The following is a 20,494-nucleotide window of genomic DNA, read 5'->3' as shown; positions in this document are numbered from 1 at the left end:
TGATGGGAAGTTTTGACCTGATTTTGGCACAAGATGAAAAGTAATTTGTGTTTACTCACCAGTAAGCCTAATGAGAATGAAAACATTTACTATTCTCTTGGGAACTTGGCTGAATTTCAAATAGATTTTTTATGGTTACAGGGTGATTGATAGAGAAAGGCAGAGACTGATGGATCAGCAAGTAAGAACAGACTTACTGCCGCACCGGTGTAATGAAACTGATGAAGACATTCAAATGAAACTTCAGGATTCTATGGAGGAAGCAAATGGAGCACATACAGCTGGGACGTGACAGGGTTTGTTATGGATGTTTATTTGTTTGTGACTGGCATCCTCAAATAGTTTTCGCCTCCTTGGAGGCATTAATGGCAGTCATACATCACGGTGCTTGTGTCTCCCGTCGTGGTTGGGACAAGCGCAGCCCAACACAAGTTAATGATCAGAGTTTGCAAAGGAAATGAAGATGTATGAGTTTTGAGTGGGCATGTGCAGCCCTGAAGTAAAGGGAATGCATCTGGATGAAAAATCATCCCTCCACGTTTACATCCCATCCCTTACAACCTGTTTGTCAGTTTATCCTGAATGATCAATAAACTCCTCTTCCATCTGCAGGATCATTTTCATCCTCAACTTCTTTCGTCCTAATGTCAGACAGAGGATATCGAGAGCTAAGTGCTGTAATCTGCAGACAGCTTGGTAAACAATTTTAAAAGTCCAATCGATCATGTTCATGAATATCTGTCAAAAAATCAAGTGTCACTTTGTCAAAAGGTTTTCTTAGATTTTTCTTTATAAACAAAGACTACTCTGGCTAAATATCTTTTATTATCAGTTAATGTGCTGATTAGTTTCTCTGTTAGTTATTTGGCTATTAGATGTAAGAAAATGTCCATCAAACTTTCCTACAGACCAAGATGATACTTTCCAAATCATTAGTGTTTTTTGAAAACCAAAAATATTCAGTATATTATTCATTGTAGTATATTTTTTGGTTTACAATATATAATACAAAGGAAAATAAAAAATATTCACATATGGGAGGCCGGAACAGTAAATATTTGGAATCTTTGCTTAACTTTTGCAGAACTTTTACACACCTTCGCCAAGAGCCAACATTCCCCTTACGAAACCACATTTTAATTCACATTTGTATTTGGATCTGCACCAAACTGTACTCACTCATGAATATCATTCCTCTCAACATAAATCTTTCTCTGAGATATCAACAAAAATGTCGAACATCATGAAACGGTTCGTATGATATCTTACAAAAACATATTCACACATTTGGGTGTATAATCCTTCCAATATGTCAATACTAAGACTCAGTGTGCCGTGCAAACCTTGGCAGTGACATTTTCAAGCAAAATGGGAGATTGCTTTATTCTTGGTTGAAAATATTTTAAGAAAGTTTCTGCAATAAAATAAGTTTTGATGATATTTATGGCCAGAGGTTTTATCTGCGTTTAGTGAATCCATCCAATGTTTAGTTAGTTATTGTGAAGATTTTTTAGGTTCCTCTTGCATCTGTGTCTCAAACCATTACTGCATCTTTCAACCAAGTTTCACTGTAAACCATGCAGTAGTTTTTGTGTAATCCTGCCTAAATAAACCAACAAAGACATAACCTCCGTGGCAGAGGTAATAAAATCTGATCTGGATGCAGGGTTATTGCATTTATATACATTCCCCACGATAAAAAATCATAAGAGAATCGTTTTCAACTTACAGCATTTATTTTCTTGAAGGAATGTTGTATCCTTCATTAAATATGTATGTACATTATTTACAGGTAAAACATATTTTACATGGCTTGGCTGCATGCACATTGTCATATACATAAAAAAAAACTGTAGACACATTTACACTCTTAAGAGGGAGTAGTCTGTGCGATAAAAGGCACACATGACCTTTGACCCTGCATTTATGTCCCATGAGTACATATTTCACAGACAGTGTCACAGATCGTATTACCACACTCACACACACACACACCTGGAGGAAAAACTACTTGAGCAGCTGTAGAGAAGACGTGTGTTGCTGTGTGAGAGAGATTCACAGACGAGCTGAACAGCAGTGAAGTGCCCTGTTGATCAGCAGCCCTCTCCATTGTGTCTAAAAGCGATCCCATCCACTCAGCAGCCGGAGGCAATGTTGAAAGTCTTTTTAGCCACAATGAAAAAGTGAGTGGAGACATCATCCCACTTAGAACAGAATTCCACAATCTGCAGGACAATCTACAATCCTCTGAACACGTACAGATTCAGGATATTAAGTGAAAGATTATCAATGTCCTACACAGACAACACATGCTGTTTCTTTAAGGCAGTGAAGCCTGTTGGCTGAGGCACGAGGCTGAAGCTGAGACGCTACTGAAGCTTTTATTTTCTAGTAGTCGTACGATGGTTGGGCTGGGCTGGTTGGGGGAGTGGTAGAGGTGTTGAATCACAGTCAGTTTGACTGACAGCTTGACTCTACTCTGTGGATCAATATTGACGAGGCGGCAGACTGATTAAAGCCACTGTGCACTGAACTTTCAGCAGCCCATGTTTTGTTATAAAACCATTCACTAAATCCTGCCCCTGAACAGGGATTGTCCAATCATAGCTTAGTAAATGTCATCAGGTTTGGCAGGGATGTGTAGCTTTGGATTTCTTTACATGGTCAAACAATATGGAAGAGGCTCTATATGCTCATATTTTACAGTTGTTTGTAGAGACTTAAACAAAAATGTGAGGAATGTAACACTGTGTTAATCTCCTCTAGTTGTTCCTCCGCTGTAAGTTCCATTAGATAAAATCATGTGCAACCTATGTTAATTTAAATCACTGACATAAGCTGCAAACATTTGCATGTGAAGAAAACCAGATACTTGCTAAACATGTGCTTGTTATTACTGTTTCTTTCATCCTTTTCATTTGCATTACGTTTGAATAAAGTATGTATTAGTTTGCTTTTTGTATTTTATGTTTTCTTTTTTATTTGTCTTCTTTGTAAAGCACTTTGTTTTTAAAAGTGCAATATTATTATTATTAATATTATTAAATAATAATAAACTGTGTGTGCTGTCCAAAACGCAAAGAAATGACACGTATAGCAACAGCAATTCAGGAGGTCAGGGTTTAATGAATGGTCAGTTAATTTTGTGTGCCCAGTTGAGATCAGCGGCTTAATTTAGTTTTCCACTGGGTCTTTTTTCATCTAGCAGCTGGTGAAGCCTTTAGGGATTGGAGGGTTATTGATCAAATAGCACTTACTACATGTTCAATCCTTTCCTGAAAGAATATTTAATCACGTATGGTTTATCCCTGTAGTTGACTGCTGTAGAAGAAACAGGTTGGATTTCACTACCCAGTGTTCCCAGTTATATTGTTTATAGATGAATATGCTCAGTTTGTGATCAAGTCAAATGTCTTAAGGCAGCAGACAGACAGGGACGGATAGTCTTAGAAAAAATGGACAAGATGGTGAAAATCCCTTGTACGTTTGAAGTTCTACTGCACAATTTAAGTTACCAACTGCCATTAGATGTTAGCAGGTGTTAGCGACCACCAGCGGATGTTAGAGTCATAACTTCGGTTGTGCACCATAGCCTCAGAGTCTCCTGAGCATCCACAGAGGTTTGCAAGCTGCTCAGTCAAACTGAAGATTCACATTCTTGCATAACATCTAATATAAAAAAGAAGACTTTAAAGACAGGGACACTGGGGAGATTCTACCTCTTTACTGTTATCTTACATGTTGCATCAGCACAAACATTATTATCACTCAATACTAAAGCTACAGTAGATCTAAACATGTTTATTCTCCCAATACAATGTCAGTGGTTGGAGCCTTGTTTGGGACTCATCAATTCAGTCTTTGTAAACTAAGTCTAGAACTAGGCTCAATACATATCTGGAAAATAGCTTGTTCAGTATTCACAGCAATTTTCACTTTCCAAAGTGCATGTAAATCCTAACTTGAAGAGGTTACACTGAGGCCAACTGATGAGGCAGAAGTGAGTTAACCTCAACCGCCTCCGGTCTGTAATAAAAAGAAATGGTTCTGAAACATATTTACACTTAATCAAGTCATGAAGTGGTGCTGACAGCGCCTGAAAATCTAAATCTCACAGCTTTGGGTGGAGCTGATATGACAGGTTTCTGTTTGGCTCTAATAATACATCTTTTACACCACAATTAGTGGGTATGCATAGCTATTTAAAATATGGGTAAACCCGCGAAAAAGGGCGATTGACTCCTTTCCCACTGCCACTAGAGAAGCTTGCATCTCAGTTTTTCCCCCGATGCATCAAGTTAATCATCATAAAAGCCCCGAACACAAGGCGCTCTCTCACCTCCCTGTCTTTCCTAATTAGTGTGTTCACCCAGGTTTCACCTTTCCAGAGAGTCATCTGACCAGTGAGCATCTTTTGTGAAACACTACATTTGATGTATATTACTCTGACTGACTGTCCATCACATTTAGAATAGCAACAAATGGACAGATGCTTCTGAGATTCAGAGGTAATTCCAGTGTTCTATATTAGGACTGACAATAGAAGGAGGAAGTTGTCGCCCACTGAACTGTTGTGTTGTGAGATGTCCAAGCAACTGATGAGAGCCTCTAACATCATGCATCCTACGGCAAATATACAGGCACGGGGGGACATGTGAGAGGACAATAAATGGGAGTCTGTTTGAGTGAAATAAAGAGAGATTAAGGCTGTTTTAGCTTTGTTATCACAAGAATCACAGCACCGTCAGTTTGGCGAATTGGCACAGATAAATACATAGAGTACAGTGAAGGGCCCAGTGGAGTCTGACTTAAGGTTAAAGTAAACAACCCCTTCTGTTACGCAGGTTAATTTCCCTACTGATCACATTTTGTACCACTCACTCCAGACAAACCCCTACACAAATATGTCAAACAAGTAATTATGGTCAAAAATCAGTGCACATCTCTCAGAGTGGCAAGTCTTTCAGCTTTGGCCAGATTTGGAAGATAGTAATTTAAGATGTTTACATTTTGTACAAAAGGTCCAGTACATATATAGTAAATAAAGGGAGTGAAATGCAAAAGCAAAACTTCAAAATAAGTATTTTAGAAAGGGGTGATACACTGATAGTACCTTTTTTTTCTCAAAGTAAAAAAAACCGTCTCAAACAAGGCATTTGGTCGATTCAAAGAGCTACCTAAACTCACAGGGTCGACGTACATATGAATAAAATCATCCTTCAACAATTACCTGAGATTCTAAGTGTAGCAAAATATTCAAACGGAACGCTTCAACAAATCGCCACCCATCCACAGCCCCCCCACCCCAATATAAAATCAAAACCCACATGATTGCTTTTAGAGAGCGTCAGCAGCTTGAAACTTACATCGGATACTTTAAACATCAGCAGTGCATGCTCACTTATTGACAAAAACATACTGAAAGTCTTACAAACTTCCGCATCAACAGTTTTTTGCTGCTGCTTTATGATCCAAGCAGTTTTTTAGTTAAACTACACATGTTTCTGGGTCTTTTATCAGGGCATTAAATCAGCAACGTATTTGTTTTTCTACAGAGGGGGAGACGTTTCAGAGGTAAATAAATGTAAATAACTGTGATATTTGATGCTAACGGACACGAGGTGGGTTTTTATACAGTGTTAAGACATCGGTATGACAAGACTCTTTAAAAAGCTGTTTGTCATTTTGGAGTTAAAGAAGTTCACAAACTGAGAGAAATGTGAATGCTTGTGGTTCATATTCAGAGGCGTCAGACAACAAAAAGATAATTTAAGTGTCTTTTTGTTACTGTTGCATGTAGGTAAGTGTATGTACGTATGTATGTATGCATGTGCACAGCATGTGACTGCTGTATTGCTGAATTTGCTTCATTAAAAAGACACTAAAGTGAGGGATGTCAACACGTATCAGGCAAGATGTATAATCATCCACTGAAATCTTGTGTTTGTTTGTGTGTCCGCAGTTTGTGCATATGCACGTGTTGCCCACACATGTACTCTGCCACATAAACTATTTGTAGAGGAAGTTTCTTCCCGTCTTGAAATGTAGCAGCAAAGAGTGGGTGGAAGTAAATTGAGATTTTAAATAGAAATCCCTCTCAGTTATATGACCTACTTTCACCCATGTAATCTTGCCTGAAAAGCAGCCGGTAAAGCTGCGAGACCTCTGATTAAATTGGTTTTTCCCAGAGAAGTTCAGTAGCTGGGAAGGAGATGGACTGTTGGGTAAGGCTGATCAGTCCATCACCGTCACTAATTTAAAGATAAGAGAGACATTGAGAGAAAGCCTTTACATGGAGGACAAATGGCAGGTATGTGCCACTGTAGGATGGTTGAGAATATGATCTGGCACTTTGGCCATGATGGAGTACCTAATGCACAAATGTTTGAGGCATGTTTACTGCAGGTGTGTACTATTTGTGCCATGTGCACGGTGTTTCCTATATTTTTTGCCAGTTAGCACTTCAGAGAGCAGACAATACAGCCTGGTCAGATTCTCTGGGGGCCAGTGCTACGTTAAGTTGTGCTACTGGATGTGTGCTTTGCTGTTTGCGAGGTCAGCAGCTAGACAGTCTGATAGCCAGAGGGCCACAGAGGACACATCCACACAGAGACGAAGAGCTGGGCATTTTTACTTCGACTGGTCAAGCACCAGGTGTTTTGTGCACGGAGACCCGTAAAATGTTCCTTCCCAGCTCACACCGAAGTCCTGAACAACTGAGGTAGGGAAAATAATAAATTAATAAAATAAAATACATTAAAAAAACAGGACTTGTTGAATGCAGTTAGGTTTCAGTGATGTACAGTGTAATTCTCCAGTGATATCAAAACTATCCACTGCCACCAACAGACAGGGTATGAGCGTCCAGTGTGTTCAGTGTCAGAACAGCCACAACACTAATGAGCACAAACAGTCTTGAACGGAAACCAGAAGCTCCATTTGTAAGGTAGCGTCGCTCAGAGATTTAAATCCGGACCAAGTCTCCACGATCAGACGGTACATGAATACACATGTTCATCTCTAACTGCTCCGTCAGGTTTCTGAAACCTTAGTGAAAGAACAGAAGGACACTTTTTTCTTTTCCTCACAACCCGAGACAGATTTGATGTGAGGAGAAATAGTGTTCTGCCTGGTGTATCCATGGCGAGGAAGATGTGGTTTATCTTTCCCAAATAGCATCACCCCTGGATGGCACTTTCAAATTGGCAGTAAAAACAAATCTGAGCGGCAAAGAGTCCTTTGCCTTTGGAAAAATATTCCACATTGGTTCTATCATTTTGACAAAGAAAAAATAACATGGAAACTGTGATTTCAGTGTCGCATCTCATTACTTGAGGTGGTGGTTGAGAATGGAAACCATCATTTCAGTTGTCTTTCAGTCGTCACCTCTTCCTCCACAACTTTGACAACCAGATCTTCACTGTCTTGTCACTAGAATGAGAGAGAGAGAGAGAGAGAGAGAGAGAGAGAGAGAGAGAGAGAGAGAGAGAGAGAGAGAAAGAATGGTGGTGGTGAGACAAAACATAGGAAGAAAATAGCAGAACATCAATCAGGCAGTCTTTGCCACAAAGACACTGACTAAAAAATGCACTTCACACACGTATGCAAACAAACAACTCAATACAGAACCTTCCTCAAACACACTCTTAGAAAAGTGCAGAATAAGTTGGATCCGGAAATTATGCAACAAGTAAATCTAATCAACCACATCTCTGCTCCCAACAGAGATGCCAATTTAATTTTCTCTTCCTTTCTCATTCCCACAGTGCAGGACGTAAACACCTACTACACAGGAAAACATCACATTCTTCATTAACACTTAAATTAGCTTTGCACAGTGGTAGGTGTTCGGAGATATAAATGTCGTGTGGAGTGAATCCTGTCAGAAAGGCAATAGTGAAGGTGTTTGGAAAAATATGGGAACAGGTTATCTTGAGTTACATGAGACATTGTTACAACTTTCATGTCAGTAGCATGTTTCAGACATGAACTCCAGACAATTCCAGACATGCTCCTTTTACATATGAAGAACACAGGTGGAGATTGTTCACGACAACAGGAAATCTCTGGAGCGTTCAGGTGAGGGCTGGTCCCTGGGTATTTGTCGGCGTCTTACATGTGTTTGCCACTTCTTCTTTATCCTGAGATATTTGTATTGTTGTCATTTTTCAGTTTTGTGTCACCATGCCCACTCACCCGAACATTCTCTGGAGACTTTGATTGTTTTTAATTGGGGGCCGACAGGAATAATTCTGTAGATTGTCCACAGCAACTGACTCGGACATTTAGGTTCTAACATGCAGCCTCATAACTTCAGGAGAAAGTCCTCAGTTTATTGCCAATCTGAGCAATGTGAAAGTGGTAGAGATCTTCTCATCAAACTCTCAGCCAGGAGGAAAATAACCATATTTCCCAAAATACAAAAAAGTACCAATAACCATTAACTTAAAATGAGCCACAGGGACAAGATTAATTAGATCTGCACACACAAGAATAATAAAATGTACTTTGTGTAGAACTATGAGTCATTTGTTTAGCCAATGAAAAGTTGTTATAGCGGAGGTTGTGGTCTGCAAGTGAGTCAGTAACCATGATTTAAAACAGGTTACACAAAAAAAAAAAAAAGATAGAAGAATTTGAGGAAAAAAATGAAATAAGGACATACACTGAAGAGGGGCAAACCGAAAAGTGCAGAGAGAGAGAGAAAGGAAAACAAATGTAGGGGGAAAAGAAGGTAGAAATTAGTTTAAGAGAGTACCAGAGGAGGGGAAGGTTGGTGAGCAGAGAGGAGGAAGATCACGGGAGGCTGGTGGCCCGGCCCTTGATGGCCAGGACGCGTCGAGGAAGACACGGAGTCAAGCCAGGCACATAGCTCCACAACTTCACCCTGCAGTCACTGGGGTCGACAAGAGGAGGGAGGAGGAGGAGTGGGAGGAGAGTAAGGGTGGAGAACAGGAGGAGAGGACGAAGGCAGAATTTCAGTGACCATACAGGCAGACAAGTTTGTCCCCAGAGAAGGTGACAGAAGAACAGGCAGCAAGAAAGAGTTGTGGGAGGATGAGAAGAAAGGTGAAGAAAGAAGACAAAGCTTCAGTGGAAGTCCGCTGGTTAATTGAGACCAGAGAGAATGAACAGAAGAGACCACTCAAAGAGGAAAACAAGCATTATCTTAGTTTGATGCAGCAAATAGAAAAACAAGATGCAATGTGACCCTCTGAGCTGCATAAGACTGACACACACCTGCAGATTTATGCAAGAGAAGAATCAAACATGAATCATTATCTAGTCGTGGTCCTTTAATATTAAGTATGAGGAACATTTTCTCTGTACAGGTTTGTTCTGGCTTTCTAACAGCCTCTCAACGTTATGAAGCAGCTGCTTCTTTGTAACAGTTACTAAAACAGGAGTAAATAATGCAGTTGTTAGGGACTATTTTCAGCAGCAGATTAATAAATATTCAGTCTTAAATAAACTACAGTGCCCATTAAATTACAGTGGCAGAAAATATCAGATCAGTCATAAGGCTTAGTGAAGTGTTTTCAACGGTATTAAGATGATGGAGCTTCATGGTAAAAGGTAATAAACTGCATGAGGGTTTGGCGACTTGTTAGTAAGATTAATTATTTTCTGGTCTTTTCAGAGGATTAGTAAACAAGACAAAAAAAATGTTGAATCTTATCATCATCAGAAACAGTATCACAACACAACAGTATTGATCCCCGATGGGATCTTTAAATGCTTGTGTTTGACTCATTAAAGTTAGTAGTACTTCTGTCAGCTCAGTTTCATAGTAATTTGGTATAATCAATAAATAAGAATAAAATATTTAGACATAACAGAGTACTGTAACTTTATTTCACCTGGATGCAGTGAAGATCTGTCTCGAGTTGGTACATATGGCATTAATGGGGCTTTCGTGGCCCCTGACCTCTCCTATGGGGGTGAAGTTTTCCACGTTCCACACCTTAAGCATGCCGCCCCGACAGCCACTCAGCAGCATTGGCCGGCCCGGGACATACGCCAGAGCGCACACCCAGTCTTTGTGGGAGTTAGGGATTTGCTGTGGGGTGAAGGCAGAGAGACATCAATAGTCAGAAGGATACAAATACTACATGTTGTGTTTCTACATCAACACAACTAATCCAGTGGTTATAGAGCAGTTGTGTTAATGAGTCCTCTGGGTTTTTGTGTTCTTAACATACCAGGAGAAAAAGTTATTTTATTCGTACATTTTAATGGATATAAATTATCTTCAGTAAATCAGCACATTTCCTTGAATCCATATGTAAGTACTTGAGTTAAACGTCTATTTCTAATGTGTAATATAATCATCACACTGACATCAGCATCTATTTAATAATCAACAAGTGAGCTGTGGTACAAAATTTTTAATTTGATCTTTATAGGGTATTTGAGAGTTTGCTTCCAAATGAATGCTGTAAACTGGCTTTTCTTTTTTTTGCCATCATATCAAACTCTGCATAGATCCAAATGCCTTTGCACCGCCTTACACTCCAAAAGCACCATTTTCTGTTTTTTTCTTGTTGAGGCTGCAGCTCAGCTGTAACTCACTTCAGAACCATGCTTCTGCTGCAAGGAACAAACTGTAACACACTGACAAAACATCCCGCAAATGTATTAGCTTCTAAATAGAGATCATGCTCTTTATTTTCCTATATGTGGTTTCTCCGCCAAATAAACAGAAAAAAAGAACAGAGTGAACCACATCTGTGCTGCATTGGTGAGACATTCAACATTATGAGTCCAAATACTGTCACTGTCTTAAAGTACAGAGCAAACATTCACATGTGGCCTTGTCAAACTTTCATTGTGTCACACAGTTTTCAGTTGTTGTGTTTGTCTATTTGTTTCATCTAATTGGGCTGAAGATGAAATTAGACTGAACACACGCACTAAAAGATAACTTTTATTACACTTATCTTCTTTGTCCTATTAAATTTGCTTCTGACAGTTGTTATTTTGAAGTTGCATTTTGAGATTAGAATGTAATCAACCTAACACTACAGGTTATTTTCCTTGATTGTTTTTCATCAGGTATCAGACAAACTAATATGTTTGCTGTTGTAAATGTTTTCAAGTGACTCAGTCTGATTCTTTAGGTTGTAAAGCAGTAAGTTATAAAATCAGTGTCTTCATTATTTTAGCCACTATTTTAGCAAAAAGTGATTTAAATATTGTGAGTCACACTATCCAAAAGGCTGCAATTTACTTTGTAGCTCACAATTTAGATAACCCACTGCTTTGAATAGACAAAGGTGCATACAAAACAGCATGACTCAGTAACTCAGGAATTTGTAAATCACAAAACAAGATAAATTTGATTAAACATTATCTTGCTGTTGCCGGACGGAAACTGTATTTAACTAGAAGGGCACTCAGAGAGCGCATACCTCCACCGAGGCTGATTTATCACCATATTGCTTTTACATGAAATGAGATCAGATGCATCCAGCTGATAATCCCGATCTGCATTATTTCTAGAGAAATTCACAAAAAGATGAGAATCTCACAATGCTCATGAAAATGAAAAAATTAAATCCACTCTAAAAGGTAATGGGTTCTTCTTTGATGCATTCAGGGACATCTGTTTTCCTGCCCGTTTTCACTTTATTTGGAAAATGTGATATGTCTGCAATAACTATTCCCACACACTCCATACTGTTAAAATTGAAACTTCCTTTGCAATAATGTCACACTGCATTGAACGTATATGGTTTTAGTTTTGTATTGTATTCGACTTTTTTTAGAATAAGCTCTTTCTACCTTGCCTTTAGTTTAATTTAACTCTTGCACTGCTGAGCTCACCGGGTTGCTAACACCTTTCAGACCCTGTGTTAACTGCATATGACAAATAAAACTTGAACTATCCCACCCTTTTCAAGTTTCAAGAAAATCAGCTCAGTAATTTGGGGTGATCCTGCTGAAACACAGACAAAGCAATGAAAACATAACCTCCTCGGCCAATGCAATAATTACATTGCTGTCTGTAACGTAAACAGTAGTGTCTAGACAGCAGGTAGAATGAACCTATGGATTCATGTCATTCATGACGTAACAGTTGAAGTCAGTGTTCCTTCCTTGCTGCAACAGTCGAACACACACAAACACAATGGTACTGAGCTTTCTATAGAGCTTATTATTTATACTAACTCACTCATGAGCCTTAAAACCTGGCTGGACAGCTACTATCTTATTATATATGAATGAAAATGAGGCCACGGGTACATTATTACACTGATATTGAAAAACAAAAGAAAGAAAAAAGGCAGTAATGAGCATATGTCTGTGTAACAACAATAAAACAGGTTAAACCCAAAGATGAAGTCTGATGACGTTGCATCTCTCGTATCTAGGCAACACAGGAAAGGTACATTTCACAATTTCTGTTTTTAGTCACTTCTGTCCATTAATTATTATGGACATGTGGCATCAATGATCACGCCATGTTGAGTATCATTTAAATTCAGCTTTTATAAACTATCAAACATGAGTCTTGTTAACATATGAACATACCTGTGACTCAAGTCTAAATAACATATTCCCATGTTTACCCACTTTACATCTGTTTGTGGATTATGTGAGTACCAGAATTTTATCATTATCAATTTGGAGCTACCTCTGGTTTAATGACCAGAAAACTGGGGTGACTGGATATGTGTCATTTAAATGTGGAATCTGTTGTTCAGAGAAGAGAATTCATGAAAAACAAAAGCCAGTCGGGAGAGGCAGTTCAAAGACAGACACCCCACTAGTGTTGGATGGAACAGAAGCTGTAGATGAGGAATAACAATTGCGAAAAATAAAGAGAAACTTCTCACACACGGTACATCTACCTCACTATCTCTAACAACTTTCCACCAGGGGGTAAAAATGTGTTAATGCTCGCCAACACCTCGGAAAGAGAAACGCTGCACTGCTGCAACAGTTGCGTAAGCGTGTCCACAAAACCAGAAAAAACACAAACTTTAAATTCTTTTTCACAGTGTATATTAAGATGTTTATCAAGCGAATGGGAATCACTAAACTTAAAAACGGAGTAATTATAAACAAATTGCTTCACATATTCCCCAAAGAAACACACTATGGTGTATGCATTTTAACAGAGGAGGTCAGAGCCGAACAGCTTGCACCAGCATCCTGGAGCCGGCAGAGTTTTAGAGTCTACTGTAATATATTCTATTACACCCCGAGCCACTATTTGATCTGGTTACATAATTAGACAGCGCCTTCTGCATTAGAGAGACTTTAAAACTGTTTGTATTGATGTTTGCAAATGAGATTATGGTTGTTTACCACAGACCACAACACTGACCATGTAGATCTAATGTAGTCTTTGAGTAAAAATAATATGATTTTGATTTGTCTGTTTGGGGAAAAAAAACAAAGGCTAAACAGAACTGATGCAAACAACCTGAGAAAGTGCTGCTTAATATGCATATTACTGTGGATGCAAATAAGTCAGCCACATCCACCCACAAGGTGCATCCTTATGCATTATTAACATATCCAGGCAATAGAGGGTACACAAGAGAATTCACACAGACACACACACACAGAATGACTTTCCTCTCTGGTACCTGTGGCTATGGTGCGAGTGGGCTCTAACTCTCTGATGTTGACACAGCTCTCTCCTGCCACATTACACATGATGACACTGTGTTAACTCTCTCCACAGAGGGGGGGCACTCTGGTGGCAGGAAGCCATCATCCAACTCAACACTCTACTGGCAACACAAGTCTTTACCGTCATAGCCGGTCCTGAGTTATTGAGTTAAATACAATCTCTGCTTATATGTGCTCAGTTTAATATGACCTGGTTAAAAGTGCTCTGACCTGTGTGTTATTGGAGTAATTTTTTCTTCTGTGAAGGGAATCACCAAGATCATCCAAATGTCCACAATAAGACAAAAACCAATTAACCAATTTCACTTCACTTTTTCATTCTGACATATATGTTGACATTGGCCAGTGACTTGCTGGTGCATGTAGAGGAGTAATTAATAAGTATAACTCCACAGTAAAAACAGTACAGCCAAGTCAATCTCAAAAAATGCATGCTACTATTTCTGTCACCATTTCTGTCTCCCTCCTTTTCATGTGTAGTCAGTTGGGGAACAAGTTATTCAGAAAACAGGACTGCATTCGGGTTGTAAAAAGTTAATTTAAAATGCAACCTGAATGCAATTTCTCAAGTGAATGACAGAAGTCGAGGAACAAGATTTTGGGCCCGGGTTTTTGTTTCAGGTTTGACCAATCAGATTTGAGCAGGCTTTTATGCCACGTAGGTAATCACTCCATGTGGAGAGCAATATATGTGGAACATATTGATCGAAATGCATCGGCCATTGGCTTTTTTATTTATCTGCATGTATATGCAGCTAATATAGAGATCAGCTTTAATGCTGTCTTAACCTAAAACAGCTACAAAAAGTATCACTGTTCATGTTCTGTGTTGAGAAACATTCAACTTGTGTGATAAAATTAACTAGTCTGTGAACAGTGTGCGATTAATGGAAGAGGGAGTCTTGGCCTGGATATCTGTCTATGCCGGAAGCACTAAAATATTAGCTGTTGCCCCAGAGAGCACTCAGCAGTTACATCAGCTGAGAAGACCATTCTGGGTGTTCTTGTGGGAGAAATCTCGAAGGGAGATGACATGGGTTTAAATACATGTTTAATACTTTTAAATATACATGATGTTACAGCCTCTAAAAGCTGCTTCTAACATCATCCATTGATGTGAACATCAAGCAGCAGCTACCACATTTGTAGAGAAGTCCAGGATTCCAGGAATCCATTGTGTTCATTGCCATTTTAATACAGGAGGGTTAACATGCATATCACTACTGATTGGGAAATTCATCTGATACACCCACCACATGAAAGAGAACACACCTCGAGGCATGTTGCTCATCATTGCAGACCATTTCAAGTATGTCATTCAACATGGAGAGTGTGGCAAAATAGTGCAAAACATTTTGATATGCCCCAACATTTCTAATCCAGCCCTCAAGACTTTGACTGGTTATTTTTCCAGAAGGTGGAAACAAACATCAATGTTTACAACAATAACAAATCTTAATTTCTGAAAAAAAAGCTAAATGTCTTTTTGATAAATGACTTAATTAAAAAAATTAAAATTAACAACAGTCCATAAATGTGATAGAGCAACCTTTAAATTTGGCATTATCACTGACAAGAAGGATATAACCATAATTACTGTTTCTGGCCTGAAGCCTGTGCTGGCACTGCATCAGCACGGCATACCTTATATGAAAAACTAGCTTTGCTCACCAGATAAGGGTCAAGAGATCATAAATTAAAAGCCTCAGAGAAGGAGGGGTCTCTGTATGTTTCTCCCTGCAGGCTGGTGCCACATAATCTCAAAAGCAGCACTGAACACAGTCAAGCAGGCATTTTTAAAACTTTGATATATGAGCTCCACATTAAGATAAATATAAAATCATTCTGCTCCCTGCTTTACTCTGCTGAGCCTGCTGACCTCACATACTGTGTAGAGGGCATCAATGCACACAGTGTCTTAGTTATAGAGAGCAAATGTATATTATCTTCACACACACACACACACACACACACACACACACACACACACACACACACACACCTGAGTGAGCTCCTGCTGCTCCAGATCCCATTTCTTGATGCCGTTATCTCTTGACCCGCTGAACAGCACGTCTCCCTGCACAGCCAGACACTCAATGCCGTCGTAATGCGGCGGCTCAAAATTATGAGCTGGGCCAACATTACCCAGAGTTCCCTCTGCCACATCAAACACCTGAGGACAGAACAGGAAAACAGATAGGAGATAATCATATGATGATCAACACCTCCGACCCATGAGGTGGATGACACTTGTTTCTTAAATGTGTGTTTGGTACCTTGACGTAATGGTCTTTGGAGCCAGTGATTACTTGGTCTTTTCCTAGCAGAGACTGTCCCACTGTCATACACATGACAGAACCAATGTGACCTGTCAGCTTTCCCATTGCTTGCATCCTACACAAATAGACAGACACACGCACATACACACACACAAACACAAAGACAAACGCACCCAAAGCATCAGAAGCAAAAGTCTGTGAAATTCAAGGTGCCTGTAACACTGAATGAAATCACTTTTCGTCTCGCAAGTGAAGCAAAACTGCTGAGACACAGCGATGCCACAGGCAGAGATGATACTGAAGAAATGTTTAATCCATTCTTCATTTCTGGGGGGCAGTGGTTTTTATGTATCATTAAATGGGTCTGAGCCCCTTAGCTTAAACTTTCTGCTCCAATCTTTTAATCATTTCCCACTTGAAGCAAAAACTAGAATTGCTGCTTTGCGGTTCTATGCATCCACCAATCAGTCAAGTTGCAGAAAATATGATCACAATCTCCCCCTTCTGTTCTTGAGTTGTGGCCCCAGTATCACAGTGAAGTTGACCTTTAGCCGTCATCACTTCATCATTTTTTATTATGGTAGCATATAAATTCTGGAGTTATGACTAAAAGGTCACATTGGCCTTGACATTTAAAACCCGAATTTCTTATCAGTTCATCCTTAAGTCCAAGTCAACATCTATATACTAGTTCCTGAAATATCTTAGTCTGTCTGTATGTGGAACGCATATCTCGAGAAATGATTGGCATCACAGTTTGCATGTGTATTGTTTAAGAAAGGTGCAGTGTTTTATTTGGAAACATGATATGTTCAATTTTAATCAAATTTGAATGAACAGGTGACCAGTGCTCTCTAGCAGTGGGCAGCTGGGACTCCTAACATAAGCAACGTTGATGAACATGACAACAGCCCGTTCACGACAATTGATTCTCCAGTACAGCTTTCTGTGTACTGAGACTTCTGAACTTTGAATAAACAGGTGATCAGCTCTATGTGCAGTGGTGCTGCAGCTTCAGGCTTCTGTGGACTGAGGCCCACAGCCGGTCTCTACATGCATGAAAAGACTTAAATATGATGATGACTCAACTTTAAATCAGTAGAAGGAATTAATGAAGACATGAATGACTAACTGGATACTTCTAATTAGTATTTGTCTGAGTAGGAATGAATGAATAAAGCAATAAATGAATTGTACCTGTTGAGGTCCCACATGCGAACAATGTTCCCTGCAGCAGCGTAAAGCACAGATCCTGATGGGTTGAGGGCTATCTGATTGATCTGGCACTCCCCCTGTGCAAATGTTATTGTGCGGGTTGTGGTACCAGCACACGCATCACCTGAAACCACCTGCCCAGATGAACTGTGGGGGTAAAGACAAGCCGGACAGCGTCAGAGAGAGACAAATAAAAGGAGGAGAGAATTTTTCCCATTCAATTTACTTATCTGCAATGTGAAACACATGAGTGAAATGAAAAAGTATGAGGGTAAAGCCCTTAAATCAAAAATCTGCTGCACTGCATTTGTCTTGTTTTTCAGCTTTTACTGTTCAGGCTGGCTACAGGGAGAAAACTTACGTGAGTGTACGGACACATTTGGCAGAGTCACGAATGTCCCACACTTTGATGTAGGAGGTAGAGACAGAGAAGACCAAACCAGAGGAGGGACAGTATTTGACTGACACCACGTTGTTGGGGTGGCCTTTGAGCGTGGCGATCTCCTGACCTGTCACCAGGTTCCACATCTTACATGTGCGATCTGGAGGAGGAGGAGGGAAGGTTCACACAAGTCTACTCAGCACCACAGGTACACATTTTGGCTCGACACTTACTTGCACATCACAATAAATAAAAGTGATAACAGATTATTTTAATCTTTCAATCAGATTGAGACTAAAATGGCTCAACCCCTTTTCAGTGGAGTGCTGTCATGAAAAATACTTAATTGAAATCTAGTTTTGAGAAATTCTCTCATTTCCTTTCTTTCCTGGAGTAAGATGAGGACATCAATACAACTTGTGCATGCATATGTGTGCGTGTGTGTGTGTGTGTGTGTGAAATATGAAGCTCAGAGGCAGCTAAAAATAACACATCTAAAAACCTGCCTGCCATCAACTCTGAAGTTAAATAATTAACATCTTGTGTATCTTGTGTGATTTATTCCATAAACCAAAAATGTGGAAGACAACACATTTATTTTAGGGTGGTGGGTAATTTGCTTCAAAGAATTATTAACTCATTACATTTACCATAAGTGATTAATGTACCTTTAGATCCAGTGAATAGCAGCTCATCTGTAGCATCCACACACAGCACTGGCTTGGAATGGCCTTCGGCTACAGAAACACATTGCAGGGGTGCCGTCCGTCCTCCCTTCACACCACCGATGGGATTGATCACACCCCTACAGATCACACACAGTCAAACTTCTGTCAGTATAAATCAGTGAGTACAATTTCCTTCCACATCTGTGCAGATGATCACTGATTCAGCCACAACATTAAAAGCGGTAACTTGTTTTACTGTCACGGCTGATCTGTGTTATGTTCTGTAAAACACACACACAAGACTGATCACAAACATGCACACAGACGGACAAATAAACTGTTTCACACATGGAGACAACACAAAACCATACTAGATGCACACTGTTGATTGACTCGTACACTCACACCCACACATCACGCCTATATCTCCACCTCCCCCCTCCCTTCGTTCTTTTGTTGTGGAACAGCCCAATTAAGGCACTACAACAGTCAGAGCTGCATCTCTATTCAACTTGTCTTTCTTACACACAAACACACACACACACACACAGTTTCTCCTGTATAATGTGCACTCAATCTCTCTTGCCGAATTTCTGCCCCCCCCACCCTCCCAATCCACGTCCCACTGACAGGCCACAGTCCCAGAGAGCCCAGAGCAGTCAGCAGAGTGAGACAGAGCAGGAACAGGGTGAGAAGAAGAGGGAGGAATGTGGGAAAATTGGTCCCTGGTGGGCTTCCTAATAACACAAGTGGTGGTTAGTGTGTACGTGTGTGTGTAAGTGTGTGTGAGGGAGTGAGGTAGTGCGTAAACCAGAGAAGCATAGCCAGAGGATGTGAAGAGGGAAAAGAGAATCTGTGATTACACAGAGTTTGTGCACAGAGTGAGCAAAATACAGCAGGGTGTGTTTGAAACTTGTCGAGGGTAGCAACAAGCTCCTCTCCTCACACATACACTGGTCAACACACACACACACACACACACACACACACACACACACACACACACACACACACACACGTCAAATAAAAAATTGAACACAGAAGCATAACTTGTGTATCTTTTTACAGCGCATAAAATGCCAACCAAGATTTCATGCAAGTCTCACAAAAAACAAAAAAAAAGAACCAACTTGCACAGAATAAGCTCAACACAATGGTTAATGACAGTCACAGCCCGGTCAACCAACTCCAAAGCAACTGAAAAATAAACCACAGCACAGCGTCCTGAGACATCATCAACACCACATGCAGCATCCCTTCTCCGCCAGTCAGGAGGGAGCTGACTCTCAGTTCAGCACCCCCACAGCCAAATTGCCTCTTGGGACCCAGGGAAAAGGGAGGTTGTGGTACGTGTGGGTAAGTGGAGCGATTTAACAATTCCACAACATAGTCAGATTTTCCTCAACTGCAGAGCCCGCAGGTGTGGGGAGTGAACACAGCATTAAATACAATCTGTCTCACCCTCTTTTTGGTCCATTAGTATTTTGAAAAGAGGGATGATTTAAAACATGATACAGCTTTGATTAGAAAAGAAAAGACGAAATGTGCATATGGCCATTTTATTGCCATGATGTTTAATAAATGAAAAAAGGGAGGAAAGATTTGAGAAAAAAGAAGAATTTTGGAGGTGATGTTCTTATATTTGAATGAACCTTATTACCCTTCAGGATGTTAACCCAATCATGTCTGAGGAAGGTCATGAGGGAAATTCATTTAATCGTGTTGTTGTTGCCCTGGTGTTCTAGCAATAATAACAAATATTAATGTAAGAATAATTAATTTTACCTTATCTTATTATCGTTATCTTTGAAAACAGCCTTGCTTTGTTGAATACTTTATTTTACTGTAGTGTCTCTTTTCTCAATAATATAATATCATAAAAAATGGCTTAATGGAGCTGTGTATTTCTTAAAGCGGTGTGCCACTCCAAATGGTAAAACTGTTCCCCCTCCATCAGCGCCAGTGAGATATCATAGTGTGCTGTGTTATGCCCTATATAAGAGCTGCTAATGGATGTTGCCGGGCCAAGAGCCTAGAGACCTGCAGATTAATGAAAACATGGAGGGAGATCACTGTATGTGCTCTCTGCAGTACAAAGAAGAGGAGGGCCATGGTGAGAGCTGCATCTATTTGTGTGATGATGCCACAGAAACAGGAAGAACTGGTCAGAGCGAAGAGGACATTTTGTTTTTATCATTAATAATACACCTAAAGAAACAACATTGAAAGCGGAAACTGGTTTTAATGTTGTGGCAGACCTGATGTTTAATTGTATTATATTTGTCTTTAATGTATAGTTTGTTATT

General features: G+C 39.8%; 1 protein-coding gene across 16 annotated transcripts in view; it reads right to left on the bottom strand.

The window, feature by feature from the left end:
• Positions 1-1,717: 1,717 nt before the first annotated feature.
• kif21b (kinesin family member 21B) overlaps positions 1,718-20,494 on the bottom strand; it is a 58,949-nt gene continuing 40,172 nt past the window's right edge. For 10 of the 16 annotated variants that reach the window (XM_069537499.1, XM_069537457.1, XM_069537465.1 and 7 more), the window contains 8 exons: positions 18,189-18,325; positions 17,500-17,680; positions 17,121-17,285; positions 15,921-16,038; positions 15,647-15,817; positions 9,861-10,060; positions 8,759-8,896; positions 7,293-7,431 (listed from right to left, as the gene is read on the bottom strand). In XM_069537499.1, the coding sequence (XP_069393600.1) occupies positions 8,797-8,896; positions 9,861-10,060; positions 15,647-15,817; positions 15,921-16,038; positions 17,121-17,285; positions 17,500-17,680; positions 18,189-18,325 (1,072 nt within the window). In that variant the 3' untranslated portion in view covers positions 7,293-7,431; positions 8,759-8,796. Of the gene's footprint in view, positions 7,432-8,758; positions 8,897-9,860; positions 10,061-15,646; positions 15,818-15,920; positions 16,039-17,120; positions 17,286-17,499; positions 17,681-18,188; positions 18,326-20,494 lie in introns of all 16 variants that reach the window. The other 6 variants (XM_069537518.1, XM_069537479.1, XM_069537496.1 and 3 more) reach the window with 1 other exon arrangement.

Source organism: Paralichthys olivaceus, chromosome 2, assembly GCF_024713975.1.
Source record: "Paralichthys olivaceus isolate ysfri-2021 chromosome 2, ASM2471397v2, whole genome shotgun sequence".
In the NCBI taxonomy this organism is placed as follows: domain Eukaryota; kingdom Metazoa; phylum Chordata; class Actinopteri; order Pleuronectiformes; family Paralichthyidae; genus Paralichthys; species Paralichthys olivaceus.
Note: the sequence above shows the minus strand (reverse complement) of the source record. Positions and strands in the feature narration are given on the sequence as shown.